This window comes from Lagopus leucura, unplaced genomic scaffold (genome assembly GCF_019238085.1).
Source record: "Lagopus leucura isolate 7727_CA_CO unplaced genomic scaffold, USGS_WTPT01 Super-Scaffold_100001, whole genome shotgun sequence".
Lineage (NCBI taxonomy): Eukaryota > Metazoa > Chordata > Aves > Galliformes > Phasianidae > Lagopus > Lagopus leucura.
Window position 1 is genome coordinate 36,033,221 of NW_024962262.1, and position 19,524 is coordinate 36,052,744.

At 38.4% G+C, this 19,524-nt stretch overlaps 2 protein-coding genes across 2 annotated transcripts in view; one reads left to right on the forward strand and one right to left on the reverse strand.

Annotated features, from left to right (window-relative positions):
- The window catches only part of UBAC2 (UBA domain containing 2), a 93,222-nt gene that overhangs the window by 42,382 nt on the left and 31,316 nt on the right, over window positions 1-19,524 (forward strand). The gene's annotated exons all lie outside the window — the stretch shown is intronic.
- On the reverse strand, window positions 14-11,731 carry GPR183 (G protein-coupled receptor 183). Its single transcript, XM_042867107.1, has 2 exons — window positions 11,649-11,731; window positions 14-2,683 (listed from the first exon to the last, which is right to left on the reverse strand). Coding segments are annotated over exons 1-2 (1,116 nt in total). The 5' UTR covers window positions 11,651-11,731; the 3' UTR covers window positions 14-1,569.

Consider the following 19,524-nt stretch of genomic DNA (forward strand, 5'->3'; position numbering starts at 1 on the left):
AATTGCAAAGATGGCAAATGTAACTGTTTTATTTGATTGCTTTTCAGAACAGTCTCAATGCTGGAGAGATACAGCTGCAATAAATAAAATTTATTCTGACATCTGGCCTACCTTTTGCCAGTAATTATCAGGCATTCTTTAGATTTCCTTTTTCATCACGTGGCGCAATTACCAAGTTGTGTTGGCGAGTGAAGGTATATTAATAAGACAGAAGACAAAAGAAAAGACACAGGGGCCAGAAATAAAGCAGGGAAGGAAATTGACACGTTATGGAAGGACATGACAGCAGGAAACCAAGACCCACATCCTGGATGTATGTTGGTATTCAGCCAATTCCAGTAGGATGTGTTTATGTCATTTGGTCTCTTTGGGCACCATTTCAGTGTGCCCAAATGCATTCCAGGTTTGCTCTCTGAAGGCATGGTTCAAAAGTTTGTTCTTTCCCAGCCAATCCTGCTGATGCCATTGATCGATCATAGAATCCTAGAATATCCCAACTCCAAAGGGACCCATAAGGATCATCGAGTCCTACTCCCAGCTTCACACAGGACCACACAAAAATGAGACCATTTGTCTGAAAGCAGTGTCCAGATGCTCCATGAACTCTGGCAGCATGGAGCCATGGAGCCCACAGCCCTGGACAGCCCATTCTGTGCCCACAGTCCTCTGGTGCAGACCCTTTCCCTAACCCTCAGCTGCTCCTCCCCATGCCTTTTAAACCTGTATCCCTGTACTTTTAAGCAAAACAGTGCACTTTTCGTGTTTCAATCTCTAGCATCAACTTATTTCTGCGTTCATAAATAATTTATATACAACTTAGAGTCTCTTTATAATACATACTGGAAAGAAAAGTTCTCCCTTAGAAAAAGGATTCAAGAGGTAATAGACCTTGAAAAGACAAGAGATTGAATGTGTGGGACACAGTCAGTATTGGGCAGAATTGAAGAGTGCATTAAATTTTCATCTGTAATATTTGACAAAACTATCTGTGAATTTTTCAGTAAGACATACGTAATCTATATAGTACTCCATGATCTATAAGTACTGTAAAATACACTTTTACCTCCAAATGACTATCAACACTTGCAGTAGTCAAACTGTGCATAGAAGCTGTCCATTTTATCTAAAAATTTGACTGCTTGACTTCTGTGATTGAGATAACAAACCCACTGATGTACTTGTAGCTCAGCTAGAGCTCTTGTAATTTTCAGGTGTGCTAGTTGTAACTCTTGAGTTATAAGCTATTTTTGGTTTAATCCTTTCTCAGGCATCCAGTTAAACTGAGTCAAGTCTTTGCTTGAGTTGATGACATCCAGGAGTATGGAATTTGGACGTTCACAATGGTGTGCATTTCCTGGAAAAACTAATGAGATCAGTCAAAATGATGTAGCTAGGAAGTTGTAATTTTGAGTCTTCCTGCTGTCGTGTGATAATTCTTTTTCGGTCTAACAACAGTCCTTGATTTCCTGACATCCTGAGAAACAGAATCTTCCTGAAGCTACTGTACAGGGAATGCTAAGAATTTTTACCATGGACCCTGGATTTTTAAGCCCACTTCACTGCAGTATTCTACAGACTTGATTTTTCAGGTAACTTCCCATTGGCAGATTTTGCGAGTACCATCATTTGTGTTTCTCCCACATCGCGTGAGCTTTCTTCATGGTGTGATCTGGCAGCACTTGAAATTGATACGCTCACTTGTCGCCTCAGTATTTTCAGTACAGTCCTTTTGTATCCTTTGCATGCAAAGAAATAGATGAAGGGATCTAGACAGCAATTAAAATTCATCAGAAACACGGTATAATGGAGTGATTTTTGGAAAATTTGGTTTTCATTGCATAAGGGTTGATACTGGAGCTTCTTAATCATGTGTTGTATGATTGCAACATGATAAGGGGTAAAGCAAATGATGAACACTATAATTACAAATAGGATTGTATTGATAGCTTTTTTGTTTATCCCTGATTTTTCAGTCAGTGGATTTTCCTTGGCTGTTTGAAAAAGTTTGCAGCTGATCTGAGAATAACAAAATAGTATAATTCCAAGGGGAATAAGGTATCCTACTAAGCAGGCAGCAAGAAGTATAAATGGTAAATGGGCTATTTTTTCAAAGTTTGGATATTCCATACATGTAGTCCTTTCATTTTCTTCATGTGTCATAGGCTGTATAAGCAATGGGAACGTTTGGCTGAATACAAGAAACCAGATAAATACACAAATGCCCTTGGCATATTTAATCCTTCTGATCTTGTATCGGAATGGATGGACAACGGCGAAAAATCTGTCGATACTCAGACATGTCATGAAGTTCACACCTGCATAAGTGTTAATGTAAAACAAGAGAGCAGTTATTCGACATAGTGCTTCTCCAAAAGGCCAGTGGAATCCCATGGCATAGTAGGCTATCCTTATAGGCAGGGCAATACAGAACAGTAGATCTGAGAGGACGAGATTTGTTGAATAGAGAGTAGTAGAATTTATCTTCTTTCTGTTTTTAAAAATGACAGTGAGGGCAATTGTGTTTCCAAGTATTCCAAGAATTAAGATGAGGCTGTAGAACACAGATAGGATTATCCTTGCTGTATCCTTATGTTCATACAAGTCGCAGGTAGAACTGTTTGTCTGAGAAGTTGTGAAAGTGTCCATTTCTGCGACTGGTGTTTCTGCAGGAAGCTCAGTGGACCTTACATGAAAAAAACAAAAGGGGACATTTTGTAATAAATGTAGACAAACTAGTTCTGCATAACAGTGGCCAATCTGTATCAGGAAAAAGCAAGATTCTAAAAAGCTGAAATGAAACCTTGGTTGAAATAGTTTTTCAAGCCTGCTTCCAAAAACAAACAAAAAAATGACTTTCCCCAGCTTTTATATTTTTTATCTCAATCCTTTCACTACCGAAAAATAAAATCAGACAGTGGGCAAAATAATATACCAGAGATGTCATAGAATCATAGAATAGCCTGGGTTGAAAAGGACCTCAAAGATCATTTAGTTTCAACCCCCCTGCTACGTGCAGGGGTGCCATCCCTATACCAGGCTGCCCAGAGCTACATCTAGCTGGGGCATCCACACCTCCTTGGACAGCCTGTTCACAAACCTCTGAGTGAAAAACTTCCTAACCTAAATCTTCCCTGTAACTCCCCATGTACTTGGAAGTGAAGCTGACAGATGATCAGGAAGTCGACAACTAGTGAAACCAGTCTGAGAGGAAAAAGAAGTCTGAAGAAATCATGTGATAAATGACTATATGAAATCCCCAAGGGTCAGATATAAAAAAAAAATCTTATAATGTATTACAGTTTATTTTTTAGGCAGTTGTTTCTAAAGATGCACTTCGCAATGGTTTAAATTGTTTGGGGAAACTAATTTCTTTCAGTGTTGTTGCTTATCTTATTGGCATTACTCACAGAATCCTTACAGTTGGAAGAGACCTTTAGAGGTCTAACTTCCAACCATCTGGTCCAACTCCCCTGCGATGAACATGGACACCAGAGCCAGATCAGTTTGCCCAGAGCCTGATCCACCCTCACGTTGAAAGTCTCTGGGGACGGGGCATCAACTACACCTCTAGGCAACCTGTTCCAGTGCCTCACCACTCTCACTGTAGAAGACCTTTTCTTTATATCTAACCTGAATCTACCCTCTTTGAGCTTGAAGCCATTTCCCCTTTTTCTGTCACCACAGACCTTGCTAAAAGGTCTGCCCCTTTTTTCCTGTAGCTTCCCTTTAGATACTGAAAGGCTGTTATCAGGTCACCTCACAACCTTCTCTTCTCCAGAGTCCCAATTCTCTCAGCTTGAAAATTATATAATTATATGATTATAATCATAGAGTCATTAAAGACTTGGAAAAGACCTCTAAGATCATGAAGTCCAACTGTCAGTCCATCCTGCCATACCACTAACCCACGTCCCTCAGTGACACATCTTCACATTTCTTGAACACCTCTCGGGTATGGTGACTCCAGCACATCCCTGGACAGCCTGTTGCAGTGCTTGAATAATAACAATTCAGCCTATTTAATAGTAGTGCTAAGAACTGACTTTGGAAATCTAATTGAGATATTGTTTATATCCATAAATTCCTAAGACTAATTTAGTCTCTTTTAAGTGGTGCTGCAAAAGAGATATAACCTATCTGAAGTATTTCACATACATTATGATTTAGCAGATTTTAAAAATTGCTTAACCTGCATAGTCAGAAATGACATGGTAGATCTGCAAAGTGGCAATGACTTGGGGAACTCAAAATAGAAAAAAATGATTTAGCAGAATTTTAGAAGTGGAAAGGACGCCATCCTGTTGATATTGCTTCTAGTACAGAATGCTTTTAAGTGTGATGTTACACCTAATAGTTGCACAGCACAAGCGTCGGAAAGGATGGGGGGCATCTGATTTTACCCCTTGAGCAGCTGTTCTGCAAAATATTACCTAAAGTCTGAAGAATTTAGCTCACAAATCAAAGTGAGAAATCTATTGTTGATTAGTACCATCCTTAAGGTATTTGTCATTTTCATAGTATACCTTCTTAGTTGGTCTTTACTCAGACTACGTATTTGATGACACTGAGTTTTTAAAGAAAAGGCATGTTTCCCACTCTTGTCTGTGAAGATTAGTTGTGTCTTTCAGTTCTTGTTGGTGAGACTGCTTGTGAAAAGAAGTGAGATGATTTTAGTTCCTGCACTCTCTAAAAAACTTCAGGAAAACTTCCAACAGCCAACCAGGCACGCTGCAATCTTAGACTTTTTCTATGTGTTCATACCCAGTTGTAAGAAGGTGACTGCCACAGAATGCTCTTATAAAAAAAAAGTCTCTCAACACTGTTGAAAGTACCATAACTTCAGAATTATACGGTGCTCTATTTATGTACTTAAAAAGAAGAAAAACAAACCCTGAAGAAATTATTCTTATGTGTAATCATGGCATGCTCTCAGCAATCATGCTAGCTATTCCTTTTCAAACTCTTCAGGCTGCTTGTGTTGTTATGACTGTAATGGAGAGACGTTTCTAGATAGTAAATATTAATGCTAGTTTTGATATCAGACATCTTTTCCATCTGGATGACTCATAAAACCTGTCAGCCTGCTTATCTGCAGTTATGGGTTAAAATAGGAGTCATGATTGCTTCTACTTTAATGCAGAATATTATCTGGAGAGAAGAGCTGTTATAAACTTAAATGTTAAATCCATCTGATATCTTTAATTAAAGTATCTGGATTATTTCTGAAGGATTTGCCTTTCAACAGTCAATATTTACAAACAGCTACAACATTCTGTACCTTAAAGAAGACTTCCAGTAAAATACCTCTCCATTTTTTGGGTTTTAAGCTATACCTTTAATGAAGTATTCATTACCTTTTTATTAACTTGTGGAAGCATTAAAAGGTTAGTATCTTCTTTCATGTTTTGATGAGATTATCCTATTTACTTCGGGTTGTTCACAATTAATTTACCTGCAGCGCTTTTTGAATTATACAGTTTGATCAGACTTTGGCTTAGATTGACTGGGGCATGCAAGGTTCTCTTCTAAAAAGTAAACCTGCGTAGCTGGTGATGGATCTCAAATTCCTGATCTTTATATCGCGGTGGACTCAATGCAATAAGATACATGAATAAGTTACATTACATGTGGTAGGAAGAAATGTAGCACGTAAATATCAAGTCCATTCATACACAGGTAGTAGGATAGACAGGTGGGAGATTTCTGACGGATTAGTGTATGGTGTTGTGATTCTTAAACATCTCAAGGAAATAAGTAGCACGTCAAGAAATGCGAACACTGCTTTCAGGGTTGGAAGTCAAATCTGAACTGGGAGTATTGTGACTTGAATAGAGAAACTGAATTGCTAATTATCAGCTCTGTGACTGCAGTGCAGTTTTAGGAATATCTCAAATACCTTAGAGTGTCTCTTATAGGAGCATGTAGCATGGCTTGATTTACTGAAGTATAACAGGCTGCTTTTCATAGAAAGTCATTTGGGTTTGTGTAGGCATCTGGATAAGAGTCAGTGAGAGATTTCAGTTTGTTCTGTTTCTCTTATTTGAATGCTTCTGATTACTTGTTCAGATTCCCAGCATGACATTTATTTTCTACTCCTGTCTCACTTGATATTTAGGTAAAATCATTTCTTCAGAGCTTCTCTTTGCATATGATTAAGGTGTATGATAAACTGTTTTATTGCAGTGACAAACTACAATACATTCACAGCATAATTTTATTTCCTGTTCTCTGTAAAGTTATGGTAGTTTTTGCTCATAAATAATGTATATTTGTCACATCCATTCTTCTGTCTGTCAGTGTTTGTATGGTTTAGGCAAAATTCTGTAATTTTAGTCATTTCTTCTGACATCAATAGTAGAATTTTATAAAACCTTATCTACTTTTGCATGATAAAGTAGGATCATCTACTTTAACGTTAGAACTTAATGTTGCTCAAAGTAGGATGTTCACCCTTGCATAGAAGCATGGCTCTGTTGAACAGGAGTTGCAGCCAGGAGAGTGCTTGTGTCCATCCCTGGTGCATGGACACACACAGGGAGCAGCCATCTAAGACAGTTCTTCCTTCTCTTTACCCTTGACACAAGACCACTAGAGCTACATTCCTGATTCTTAGTGAAGTTTTCTAGTTCCACAGTGGGACAAACTGGCCACAAGCGAATGAGAATAGCGCTGAAGGCCCACAGCTAATGTCCCTCCCAGATGCACACATTGGTGCTCCTTAAAGGAGGATGCCAGCAGGCTCTTCTGCTGGCTGTGGGAGTCAGCCCTGGGCAGGGCGTCCATTTGGTCTTCTGCTATCCCCAAAGTATTTTGCATGTTAATGTAGGGTACACATTTTACAATACTCTAGATGAGTTCTGTTTCTATATAGGTATGTCTGGACATTTTGAGCAGTCACCATAATGTCTAAATGCTACATTTCCTGAATATATTTAATATTTCTTAAAAACCCTTGAGATTCTATATCCATCTTGGAGCTCAAGCAGATGATAAAATTGCTGCCATCTGAAAATGTAATATACATCAGCTGAGCTTCTTTGTACATCTGAGTTGACCTGGTGTAGGAACCTGCTTTGGCAGGGGGCTTGGACTCGATGATCTCTGGAGGTCCCTTCCAACCCCTACAATTCTGTGATTCTGTGATTCTGTCAGTTCTGACTGTTGTTAGATGAACTCTACTGACATCAGCAAGTTTTTCAGCTTTTCTTGTCTTGAATGGGGCTGCACTTAAAAAACAATTTCTTCATAAAGGGTGTCTGGACTATTAAGTAAAATAAGGTTATTTTGAGTCTCATGTTTTCTATCAAGTCAATATTTCTTTGCAGCAATAGTTCGTGATCTAACTGTTACACTTACAGAACATATGTCATCTTGCACAGAACATATCTGAAAAAAACAACAGTGGCCCCAGTTTGGGTGGCACTTGTTTTTAGATTCCTAGAGCAAAACTGGAGAGTGTTGCCTCCTTATTGCTGCAAACCTCACAGCAGCTGATCAGTGCATTGACTTGATTCATAGTGGAGTTACTGAGTTATATGCCCTCGTTGTACTTTATGAATACATCAGTTAATTTACTTTACCAATTTAATTATTTTGTAAGATATTGCCACTTTTTTTTTTCCATAGGGGTACGTGATTTTAATGCATTAAATATTTAAAATTCTTGTCTCTTTATCAGTGCCTTTATCAGTATTGTAGAGAAAGTTTGTCTGCAGATATGCAGGATTCAGTGACACGGATAAAGCTCTAATGCAAAAAAACCACTTACTCATTGATATTGCAAGAGGTGGGTGTTAACGTTTTAGTTATTTGCATATAGATCCCACTAGCTATTCACTTAAAGCATATTTTCCACAAGGGTATTTGGTCTTCATTTGGAGGACTCGAGAGAAGGAGAATTAGCCCTTTGTGCTGTAGTAGTGTTTAGTCAACCTCCCTCTTACATCGTGGTCGCCTCTTATTTAAATAAATTTCTCCAAAAGCAGTTTACAGTTGCTGTTTCTGTGGAGACTTTCCTCTCGGAATAAAGGTTGTTTTAATAGCCCCTGTCCACCTCCAGGAGTATTTGCATAGTCTCATTGTTTTGACAATTCAAAGAGAGCTTCTCAAATGTCTCAGTGAGAAAGAATAGTCTTAGGACTTCTGCTCCCACTCCAGTTCAATTCCAGTAAGGGAGAATGGGGTTCCAGATGGCCCTCACCTTCCACGAAACATGCTCACCACTGTGACCCCCCCTTTTTTGCTCAGTGGACTACGTATTTGAGGCAGAATTGGGCAGCATTTGCTAGAGAGCTTATGACATGATCTACCTGCAATCCTGAGTGCTTCCCAGATTCACTGGATCCTGGGATAACTGCAGTCTATGGCATGGCTCTTGTTCTCTGCTTCTACCTGAGAGGAACATGCACCTGGCAGAGTATGAAGTTAGTATTGTGCCCAGTCTTCCAAGCAGTGCCATTTGTTCCTTGGTATTCTGTCCCTTGCTCTCTTCCAGTTTTAGTGTTGCATTTGCTTTCTGATAATGAGTGGACAAGTGTTGAAATACACACGCTCAGTTGTGAGTTTTTCTTTAGCCAGTGACTTCATGAGATTTGTTAGATAGCTTGCTTTTAATCTGTTCTATGTGGTTGATAGATATTTTATAGCAATAATAACCACACAGGTATCACCCCTACCCTGGCTTCCTTCATGTGTTTACCTGTGATGGCCTTTAAACATGGAATACTGTGTTGCATTCATTGAACTATGGAAGTGGTAAACCTAAGCTATAAGCCTACAATTATAGTATTACAAACTTAGATTACACAGTTTAAATCATGTGCAAGCAGTGATAAAAAGCTCTCTCTGTGAGCTAAATGAGTTTTCTCCTTGCTTTCATCTCCTGCTTTTGGTAGAGGAGCACCATCTGTGGAATTTTTTGGTTGGTTTGTTTGTTTATTTTTTATTTTATTTTTTTGCACTGTGGGAAATACTATAAAAGGCTTTAACTGGGTGTTGTAATTTAATGTGTGATTTGTCTGTCTGTCTCTTTAATAATTTTTACTCATTGAGGTAAATCTCTGGTCCACCTGTCCACTATCTAGTCTAAGAACAATATAATTACCTTTCTTGGTAAGGCATGGCAGATCATAGATCTATCCTTGCTCTGCACATAGCATGATTTTTTGCATTAGTTTGAGATGGATGAACAAACTGTATTGGGGAATAAAACTTTGGGGTATGTATAAATGATTTAGGAGAAATGGTTGGGAAATAGACTTCTATTTCCTTGTACTGCCTAATTTGAGGACTTTACTGAGCTCTGCAGCCCTCTATAGATCAAAGCTGTGTAAGCTTTAGTGAGTTTAAAAACAGAGAAAGATGGGAAATACGCAATGCTTCGAGTAGTGTGGTTTTTTTTCTTAATTTCTGAAATTAATTGTTTTCTTTTGACCAGTAATATTTTCTGTCTGAAATCTTAATTTACCATTATTGTGATCCTCACTGTATTATGTGTTCTATGTACTTGAAAAATGAGTTTTTTTCCGACCATCTTACATATATTAAAAAGTATGCATGTCAAGTTGCATAGCAGAATGCTTTGTTAATATGGGAAGGTACATTTATCTGAGAAAGCTGCATTTATCTAGGCTTAGGACAACACGTGGCTTCACAAAAGCTGAAGCAAGAGACAGGCGTTTCCTAAAGCTTCCTGTTTCTTTCTAGTGCTGTAATTCTCGTATTCTTTTAGTACATTATTTTCAAAGCTGTTAAGTTTCACGTCCAAACTTACAATGACTGAATCCTCACTACTCATGGCTGATTTTAGTGAGATAGTTCCAGTCTAGTACTTTTTCCTAGTAGAAATCCAAATTTGTTGGAATACTAAAGCAAAATGTTTAAATCACTCCATGGAGAACCCAAAGTGTGCATTGCATGAGTTAAATTCTCTTAAAGATGAATAGGAAGAATTAAAATATTCTTTAAGTGAATTCTGTAACAGGATTTTTGGATGCATGCTGTGTAGGATCTTTCTGGTTCAGCTTTTATCTATTACTACCTGCTTTACCAAATTGCATGACAATTTCATTTTGTATTCTAAAATAATAACAGTTACAGTAAAATAAGTGAAATGGAAGTGAAGGAGTTGAAATGCTACATAAATAGTTAAAGGCAAAGAAGAAGACACGTATGTGTCTGGCTCGTATCTGTTGGATCTTTCTTTCCAAATGTGATAACTACGAAAAGTGTAAGAATTATCTGACCTAAATTATATTGATCAAAGATGCATGTTAATTTTTACAGCAATGCTGGTGCTGAGAAGATTAACCTCCCTTCAGCTTAACTGCCCAAGTCTACTTAGTATGAAACGGAGAGACTCCGAAATATGGCAAATAAATAAAAGCCACTAACAATTGCACTTCTGCAAGTAGAAGAGGAAAAAATGTCTAATGAGATACAAATAAAGACTTTGTATCTTAGAAACTAGAAAAATGCAAACCTTGAACATGTGTATATATATATATATATATATATATATATATACATGTATGTTATATATATATATATATATATATATATATATATATACATGTATGTTTCCTGAAGGAGTGATATGGAACCTGTGCAGGTGCCGGCTTTAATTAATTTCAGGGATTAAAACTTCACAACTTTAGCTTAAATTTATTATTCCTTGCATGTATCCACACTCCTCATTCTTTGAACAAAAAGGGATAAGACTTCAGCTGTTAAAGGCAAGTTCCCAGCTCCGTTTTCAGTACCTTTGTCTCTATTCTGGAGGAGCCATAGAAATCTCAGACCTCTTCTATTCTATGTTCAAGGGCATGCATGCATCTATTTTTTTCCTGGTAAATGCTTGCTTTTTTAACAGCCTATCTGGTTTTACCATTATAACATGAAAAAGTATTTAACATGAAGGTGTAAAAAAGTCGAATTACTAGTCATATTTATTTAGTTTTATGTTATAAACATCAGTAATAAGGGGAAAGCTGACTATGATTCAGAAAAAGAATGCCTTCAGAAAGCTTTCAAAGAAATGGTAGAAAAGGAATTAGCTCCTAACATTTTAGGTTCTTAAAACACTCTGCTACAATATTCAAATAGGGGAAGAGCGACTGAGGAGCTCTTGAGCTGAGAATAGAGACAAGGAGCACATATGAATGAGCAAGCTGTGGATTCATTACCACGTTACAGATTTGTTTTAAGGCTCTCTCCTAATATTAAAATATTCTGCAGTATTCAGTGAATGAACTGTGAATTCCAGTGTTCCACTTACTACTTCAACAACAGTTCTTTTGCATTAGTATAATTTCAATTACTTAAACTAAACAAAACCCTGAGATAATATAGTATCAAATATTTCTTTTTGATTGTCAAATTAATTAGAAATTTTCTTATAAGAATTTGTTATTATAAGAAAGCATTAGAAATGATATTATGGATCATCTGTCTTTAAACGAAAATGAACAAAAAGCATATTAAGATAGCAGTATAAAATCTGACAGAATTTCCTCCACAAGACTCTTCTCTCCTGCCACGTGAAAATATTCAGTATAATGCAAAAAGAAAGCATCTTTCTGGAGTTGTTTGCTGACACGAAAAAAAGAAATATATATATATATATATATTTTTTTTTTTTCTGTACTTACATATCTGCAGCTTCTTAGATCCTGTGAGCAGTTAGTTAAGATAGCCTGACTGTGAAAGTTTACCCTTGCACATTGTTTTCAAGAGTGATTACGTGAGTCCCTTTTGTGGGAGGGGTAGATTTGTTCATGTGCTTCAAAAAAAAACTTGTTTGTGTGCTGGTCTTGATTTGCTGGCTACTGTCATATGGGATGTGAAAGTGTCTATTTTTAATTCTTCTACAATTAGTCTGCTCAAAAAGAGTAATTAGGAGCACCCCCCCTCCTCCCCCCGACCCACAAGTTGCGTATTACTGACTGTCGCAGAAGGGACTTTACCCAGAAGTTTACTTGACCAACCAAAAAATCCTGAGTGAAAAACCTTGTTTTTATGACGTCTGCATTTTAAAAAAAAAGGCTTACGTTTATCCTGGAGTAGAATCCTATGAGGATTGCACACTTTTACGCTGGTCACTATGGATAAGACCTGACACAGCCCAGGAAAACCTCAGACTTTAAACATAGTATATCTCGATTAAAAGAAGGCTTAAATTTAGTTTGGGGTTGGATCATCAGTACACACTTTCAAATGAATTCCTCCTGCTGAAATCTGACACAGCACAAAAAAGTCAAACTTTAGGCATAGTGATAGGCCGTGTAGAAACAGTCGTCTCAACAACCCATGTACATTCCCAGCACTGTTTTAGTATCATAATGATGAGGCTTTACAGAAATGCCCTTTAAAAATAGATGAGGGAGTTGAAGAACATGAGCGGTTCTAGAGATTAGTGAGGCTGTGTGCCTGAGTTGATTGCATTTTGAGCAAGGCTACAGATAATCACGATAGTAATATATACATTTACAATACACATGCAAGGCAAACACATTAACATGAATAAATGGCTTTTAAAACACAGATCTGATTCTGATAAAAATGCATTGATGCATATAGATGGGAATGGGGAGAGGAATGGAAGGCCAAATTGTGAGGTCATGTGTTGGTACCTGGAAAAACGTTGTTTCTGGATGTGAAGCCTTGATCTATCAGTGAAATGGTATGTTTGCTAAGAAGGCTGAAATAGATCAGAGATAGATGGAAAGCCCTGCCCTTTGCTGTTAGATGCAGTGGCTGGGAGTTACCTGGGATTTTCCCCACAAACTCATACTGATCATTCGTGACTGCAAAAGGCAGTTTGTGTTTCAGGTGGCCTCGTTCAGCATCCTGATTCTCAAAAATGAGCAAGCAGGCACAGTGATGCTGATGTTAGTGACTCCAGCCAATGCAGAGATGGAACACTGTTTTGGGAAGGCTCAGCTGTGCTCATAGGACAAACTGCTGCTGCTGCTGCCGTGCTAGAGGTGTGCAGATCAGATCTCAAGTAACATATCTGTCTCATCAGGAAGCCTTAAGTAACTGCAGATTTAATGATGAAGTTAAACCTTTTTAAACATACCTTGTCTTCTATGTTCTTGCTATAGAAAATGACATAGAGCCTCGCTAGATGCATCTGTGCATACTTGGAACATTTAGTAGACTTCAGAACGTGGTTTTCATTACTGAACCCCACACTGCAGACATGACTTGGTTCTCCTGAGATGCCAGGGAGCTGAACTGCTTCGAGTACTACCAGCTCCTCAGTTGTTGATAGGCACTCCTCTTCCAAAACCAGGCTCAGGAAGCCTTTCAGAAAACTTACTGGGCTTGCTGCAGACTTCTTCCTTCTTTTTCAATTATTTTATATATTATCTTCATCGCAGAGTAGTATCTCTTTAAATGAAGAGAATTAACTACTGATTCAAGAACAACCCTATAGGGAACTTGCTCCATACGTCATAAAGTAATACCGCAATGTGGTTCTCTGTCCAGCAGCAAAAATTTGTGGTAGAAGTGAGAAATTTCTCGAGATTTGTAGTAGTCTTTGCTCGAGGACTGACATTAATAAACCAACTTCACATTAAGGGAAATGTTTATCTCATAATAGCTTTAGCATTATAAAAAATAATACCAATATGTGCTTCCTGCTTTGATCAGATAAAATTAAATACTATCTTTTTTTGGTTAAGATGCATTACTAGATTGTGCCCATGGAGCCACGCATGTACATTAGCCACCATTCCAGCCTTATGGGATGTTAATTGCTTGAGCAGAATGACACAGATTGCATCATAGAATCATAGAATGGCCTGGGTTGAAAAGAACCACAATGATCATCTAGTTTCCACCCCCCTGCTGTGTGCCGGGTCACCAGCCATCAGACCAGGCTGCCCAGAGCCACATCCAGCCTGGCCTTGAATGCCTCCAGGGATGGGGCATCCACAGCCTCCTTGGGCAACCTGTTCCAGTGCGTCACCACCCTCTGTGTGAAAAACTTCCTCCTAATATCTAACCTAAACTTCCCTTACCTCAGTTTAAACCCATTCCCCCTTGTCCTATCACTATCCACCCTCGTAGACAGCATCCTTCCAGTCCATCTAACTGACCCAGAATGTGAAAATCTAAACCAAAAAGTGGCATGTGTCAGAAAGTGTGATTTGTTTGTTTTTGCCACTGGAATACACAAGTTGACTGTTTTGCTTTTGGCATGCAAGGAGAGTAACATATAAATTAGTACACTAAGACATTACTTTCAGAGATGGTTACATTAAAGCAGTACAGTTAATATTTTGAGTGCTGTGTCATGATGCCTATGAAAACTTATTTTTCAGTCTGCTTGCTTAGTTCATGCTCTATTTGAGCAGTTTACAAAAGATACTGGATTTAGCTTTACTATTCTGTATCTAGACAGCTACTATGCAAGGTAAGGAGTGACTTCTGAAATTACACAAGGTGTTCATGGATCAACTAGAAAATGAACCTAGCCAGCCTGAGTCCCGGTTCAGTTTCTTTACTTGAAAACTGCTTTTCCTTCCAAAATTAACACCTTTTTTTTTCTAGGCAGGTTCAGGTGTCTCGAACTAGTGTCCAGCTGAATCCTGTCGTTTTGCAAACAAACGTTATTTCTCAAGTGACTTGAGTTTGAGGAACAGCAAGTGATGACTCCTCGGTGAGTCACGGTTGCTGTCTGCTCTCCAGAGGCCAAATGAAATGTGTCAGGCTAGACTGGATAAAGAAGATGTAGTTAAATGCTCAAGCTAAATGAACTTGTGACACAAAAATTTAAACACAGCTATTTGACCATACTTCAACAAAATAGCCATCCGAACCCCTTTAGTGCTTTCTCGTGCCTTCATTTGTTTTCTGCCCAACCCCATTTTCTGTGCCAGACTTGGTGGGATTCACTGGGAGAGCCTGCCTTTTATGGTACAGGCTCCTCTTGCTTGCTGAACTCAAGCTAGGGTTAATGAAATCAGTCACAAAAGCAGAACTGCCTTGTAGCTGTCTCTACCAATCACTTGCTGCAGATGTCTGATGCAGAGCAGCAACTGACAGTGGGTAGGCAGAGGTAGCTGAGTGTGTAACACCTAGTTGGCATTACCAGGGATCATAGCTGTTGCTGTGATGCTGTCCTCAGTTGGGATGCATGGCTTGGCCAGCTGTGCTTGTACCTCTCAGTTTCATTGGTATTCCCCAGGACGGGTTGGTTTTGGTCTTCATGTGAATGGCAGCGTGCTGATCATATTAGAGAAAGAACAGGGACAATGATTTATTTATTTTTAAATCATTATAGTACCATAAGCTGAATAAGTGTTTGTTGTTCTGCAAAAATGGCTTGCATGATGGCTGCATATTAAGAATACCTAAGTGAAGGATTTTTATGTTAACCTATTGTAACAGACTGGTAGTATAGAAACAGTCACTTACCCTAGGTCAGCCAGGAGATACTAACAGGGGGATGGAGAAGGGTTTTGTGAAAGAGTACCAGATACTATCTTGAGCTTTGCAAACAAAAGTTGGGGGGAGATATCACTAACTGACATTTGTAGAAAGTGATAAAGGACAATGGTAACATCTTATTAATGATAAATAAAACTGAAATTAGAAGAAAGTCTCTTACCAGCAGAAGAGGAAAGTTCTTTGTTAGTCATCTTGCTGATGGTAAGGGACAGAACAGAAAGCATTAATGGTTTAAAATGGAACCAAGCAGCTTATGGAATAAATTGTTTCAAAGCCTTTAAAGCTTTTCATAGGAGCAGTAGATATCTGCATTCTGTTGGTTCATTGGTCACATATTGTAGTGAACCCAAAGTTGCAGTTATTCTGTTGGGATATTCACAGAGAGCTGGAAACTCTCTTTTCCCCTCAAGATGCATGACTTTATTTAATGTTTTTATTTGGTTGTCTTGTTTGGGGTATTTTTTTTCCTCCATTTTCCTGCATTCCTACAAAATACTGGCAATCAGATACAGCATTGGGTAACATAACCTACTGGTTTTGCTCATGTGTGGCAGAAAGGTTGGGTGCAATAGATGGTGCTTGTCATCCTGGGCTTCATCAGTGAGAGGATCACAGCTGTCAAGGGCTGTCATATGTCAGGCAGCTACCCAATTTTAAGAAATGTCATCAAGAAAAAGTTTAGCATTTTCAGAACAAAGGCAGCTACTTTATGCATAGTTTGGCAGTGCCTGGACAGCCTGTAGGAATATAGAGCACTCAATAAACTTGATAACTTGAGTTACTGATCAAGCACACTGTTTGTACTCTCTCCGTATTATGTGCAGCTGCTTTTAGAGCTGATATTTTCAGTCCCCCAAAAAAACCAAGCGGTTGTGGGTTTGTCGGGCTAATGTTTTTATAAAGAACTTAAATAATGTGAACTAAAGAAAAATACGGTACCGCAGTTAGTAAATGTAGTGAGTCATTCTGAATAAAATAACAGGTTGTTTCTGCAAATTTGAATCCCACAGAACTTCCATTGACAACAGCAGATATTTTTGCAGAAGTAACGCGTCTCTTACTACCCGTCTCTTCTTACGGTTTAGAACCATTGTTTCCTACATTTTGTGCATATACTTACTAATATTAAAGGTTTTAATCTGCTTTTAATATTCACCCTTTTAAACTCTGAGTAACCCGTTTCACTCAGTGATGAATCCTTATCCTTGAGTCTTTGTTCTCTGTCAGAAGTCTGTACAGTAACGGATACAGGTGCTTTCTTTCCAACATTATTGTTTCTTCATTTTTTTCCTCCATGAAAAAGTTCCCTACTGTTTTGCTGTGCTGTTTTTTTTTTTTTCCTCTGCACATGTTGAAATCTAACATGCTTCAAAAATGAGGATATAATCATTCCAGAGCCTACAGTAGGCCTTTGAGGTGGACGTTGTGTTCATGTCAAGTGTTCAGACTTCAGAATTTAATCTTTTGGGACTGAGAGTATTTTGTTCTGTTTGAAAATGTTATTTTCTAACCCATGTGACTGAAACTAATTTCCTAAACATGAGGTGAGCAGAAAAACAGAGTCTGCGTATGTTTGAGTCTGTGTTTCTTCTTTGCACATGAATATCTCGAGTTTCTAGTAGAAACTGATTGGCAGGGTGTTAATTAACCATGTTGTTTCTGATATTGTTGTAAGCATAAGGAGCAAAAGGCTGGGACCAGGATCTTTGAAAGTAAAGAGGAAAGTAAAGAGGAGAGGGAGGGAAAGAAGATTAAAAGACATTAAGAGGAAAGCAAAGAGGAGAGGAGAAGGAAATGAAGGAACAGAGAGAACTAAAATAGTCCTTCAAAAGAGTAGATACCAAATCTGACCATATACTGCTAAACAATTAATTAACTCAATGAAACTAGTTTAAGTACCAGCCCTTAGATTTGCAGCAAGTGTGGTGGGTCAGCCTTGACTGGTCACCAGGTACCCACCATGCCGCTTTCTCTTCCTGCTTCCTCAGCAGGATGATGGGGATAGTAGGATGGAAAACCTTGCAGGACAGGAAAGTCACTCATCAGTTACCATCCAGTTACAGGCAAAAAAATTATTTTCCAGCTTCTTTTGTGACTATTTGCTGAATAGAAAGCTTATACTGCTGCACAGGGTTATTCCAACCCTAGTGGAAGATTTCACAGGTGCTTTTGTTGAAATCCATAAAATTCTTATCAGCCCATTTCTCTGTCAAGATGTACCTGAATGTAGCCTTGTGTTCCAATGTGTTGACTGTTGTCCATGATGCCAGTCACCTCATCATAGAAACTAATCAGTTTGACTGGACATGGGTTGACCTTGGTAAATCAACATGGCCTATCAGTTTGTCCTTCACATGTCCGGAAAAGGCTGTGAAGAAAACTGCTCTGTAACTTTTCTAGGGACTGAGGTGAGGTGCTACCTGAATCATCTTCCTTCCCTCCTTGAAGATGGTGTTGGCATTTGCATTTTTCCAGTCATTAGGACCTGACCACCATGACATTTCAGTAATAATGAGAACAACTGGCAGTAACATTGGCCATCTCCCCCTGCACTTGTGGGATACCTGATGCATTTGTAATACACGTTTATAGGAGATGAGAAGTCTTTCTAACAAATAAGTAATTTTATAAAAATCTGTTGTTTCTTCAAGCTCCTCAAGATTATTAGGCAGAGAGAGCTGTGTCAAATGCTGGACTTTGAGTTACTCAGATTAGTACCACGATCTGAGATGGTGCTTTCTATGTTTTCTGCTGACATTAGTGGTGAATATTAACATTGAGGGAACCTTTCAACATTCTGTAATCTTCTTCTAGAATACAGTTCTAGGCATGATGTTGTAGTAGGCGTAAAGCAGGGTTATCGGAATGTGACGTGTCAGGACCTCCCCTACTCTGTGATGGATTTATGACGCATGCTTTAGGGGCGTAGACGAAGCATGTAGGGTATATAAACCGCTGTGTAGTTGCAATAAACGCCATTTGCCTCTCCATCATGTTGATGTATGTGTCGCTAATGGCCCTAGTCATTCGCTAGTCTTAAGCGGCCTGACCCTTTGGAACGGGAGCTGCAACAGCATGAGAATTTCCCTTTTGTATTTTCCCATGCTATGATTGAGTGCAGGCTTGCATGCAAAATTTCTTGATCTGAGTCACTATTTATCACAAGAAGAATAAAACCTGAAAAGCATGCCATGATTTTGGTACTCCCTCAGGTAATTTGGTAAGAATAGAAAGAATCACATTATTTAGACAGAAATAATTTATCCTGGCTTTTCTAAGAGCAGAAAAATCATTTTTCTTTCTTTTTCTTCTCTCTTTGCTTATGAATCCCAATTTACTATGGTGAATTTTGTCGGCAATGGGAGCAGTTCCAATGAAGTGTTATTTTTTATGTGGCAGTTGTGTAGTTGTGTCTGTCAATCCCTACAACTTAAATAATGTGGATGTATTTTAAGAATGTGTTATGTGTGTTTGTACGAGTGCTCTCAGTTTACATAAGAGGGATCCTCTGTGAAATTGAACATCTTTCAGTAGTTCGTGAGTTTGTATCCTGCATACACCCACATGGACCTGGCCTTATCTGAAACAGATGATACTAAAAATGTTTCTAATGTCTTCTATCTAAAAGACATTTTGTCTATCTAAAAGACATTTAAGTCCTCAGAGAGGAAGGTTTTCAGCAAGCTAAACTTCAAAAACAGCAATCAAAATGATAATGAAATATTGTTAAGCCACTGCCCATTAAATGAGTCAACATATTTTAACTGTCTACTTAATCATTAGGTTTTCTTCATAGCTGTGGGTGTTGCATTTGGCAGTTATCCAGGAAATGAAAGTTTTAATATTCAGACCATCATTTCACATAGCATTACACCTATTGGTAGCTCCTCTGGAAGGGAAATGATTTCTGAGTGAACACTTGAGGTTCTTGTATTCTGATTTATGCTGTGTGCAGAAATCCCACTGAGAGCAATAAGATCCCTGTCCTATAAAGGTCTTTGGAAACTGTAAGTCTTGGAGCTTTTGATAAGCTGGTAAATGATGTAAAATTCTGCTTTGATCCCG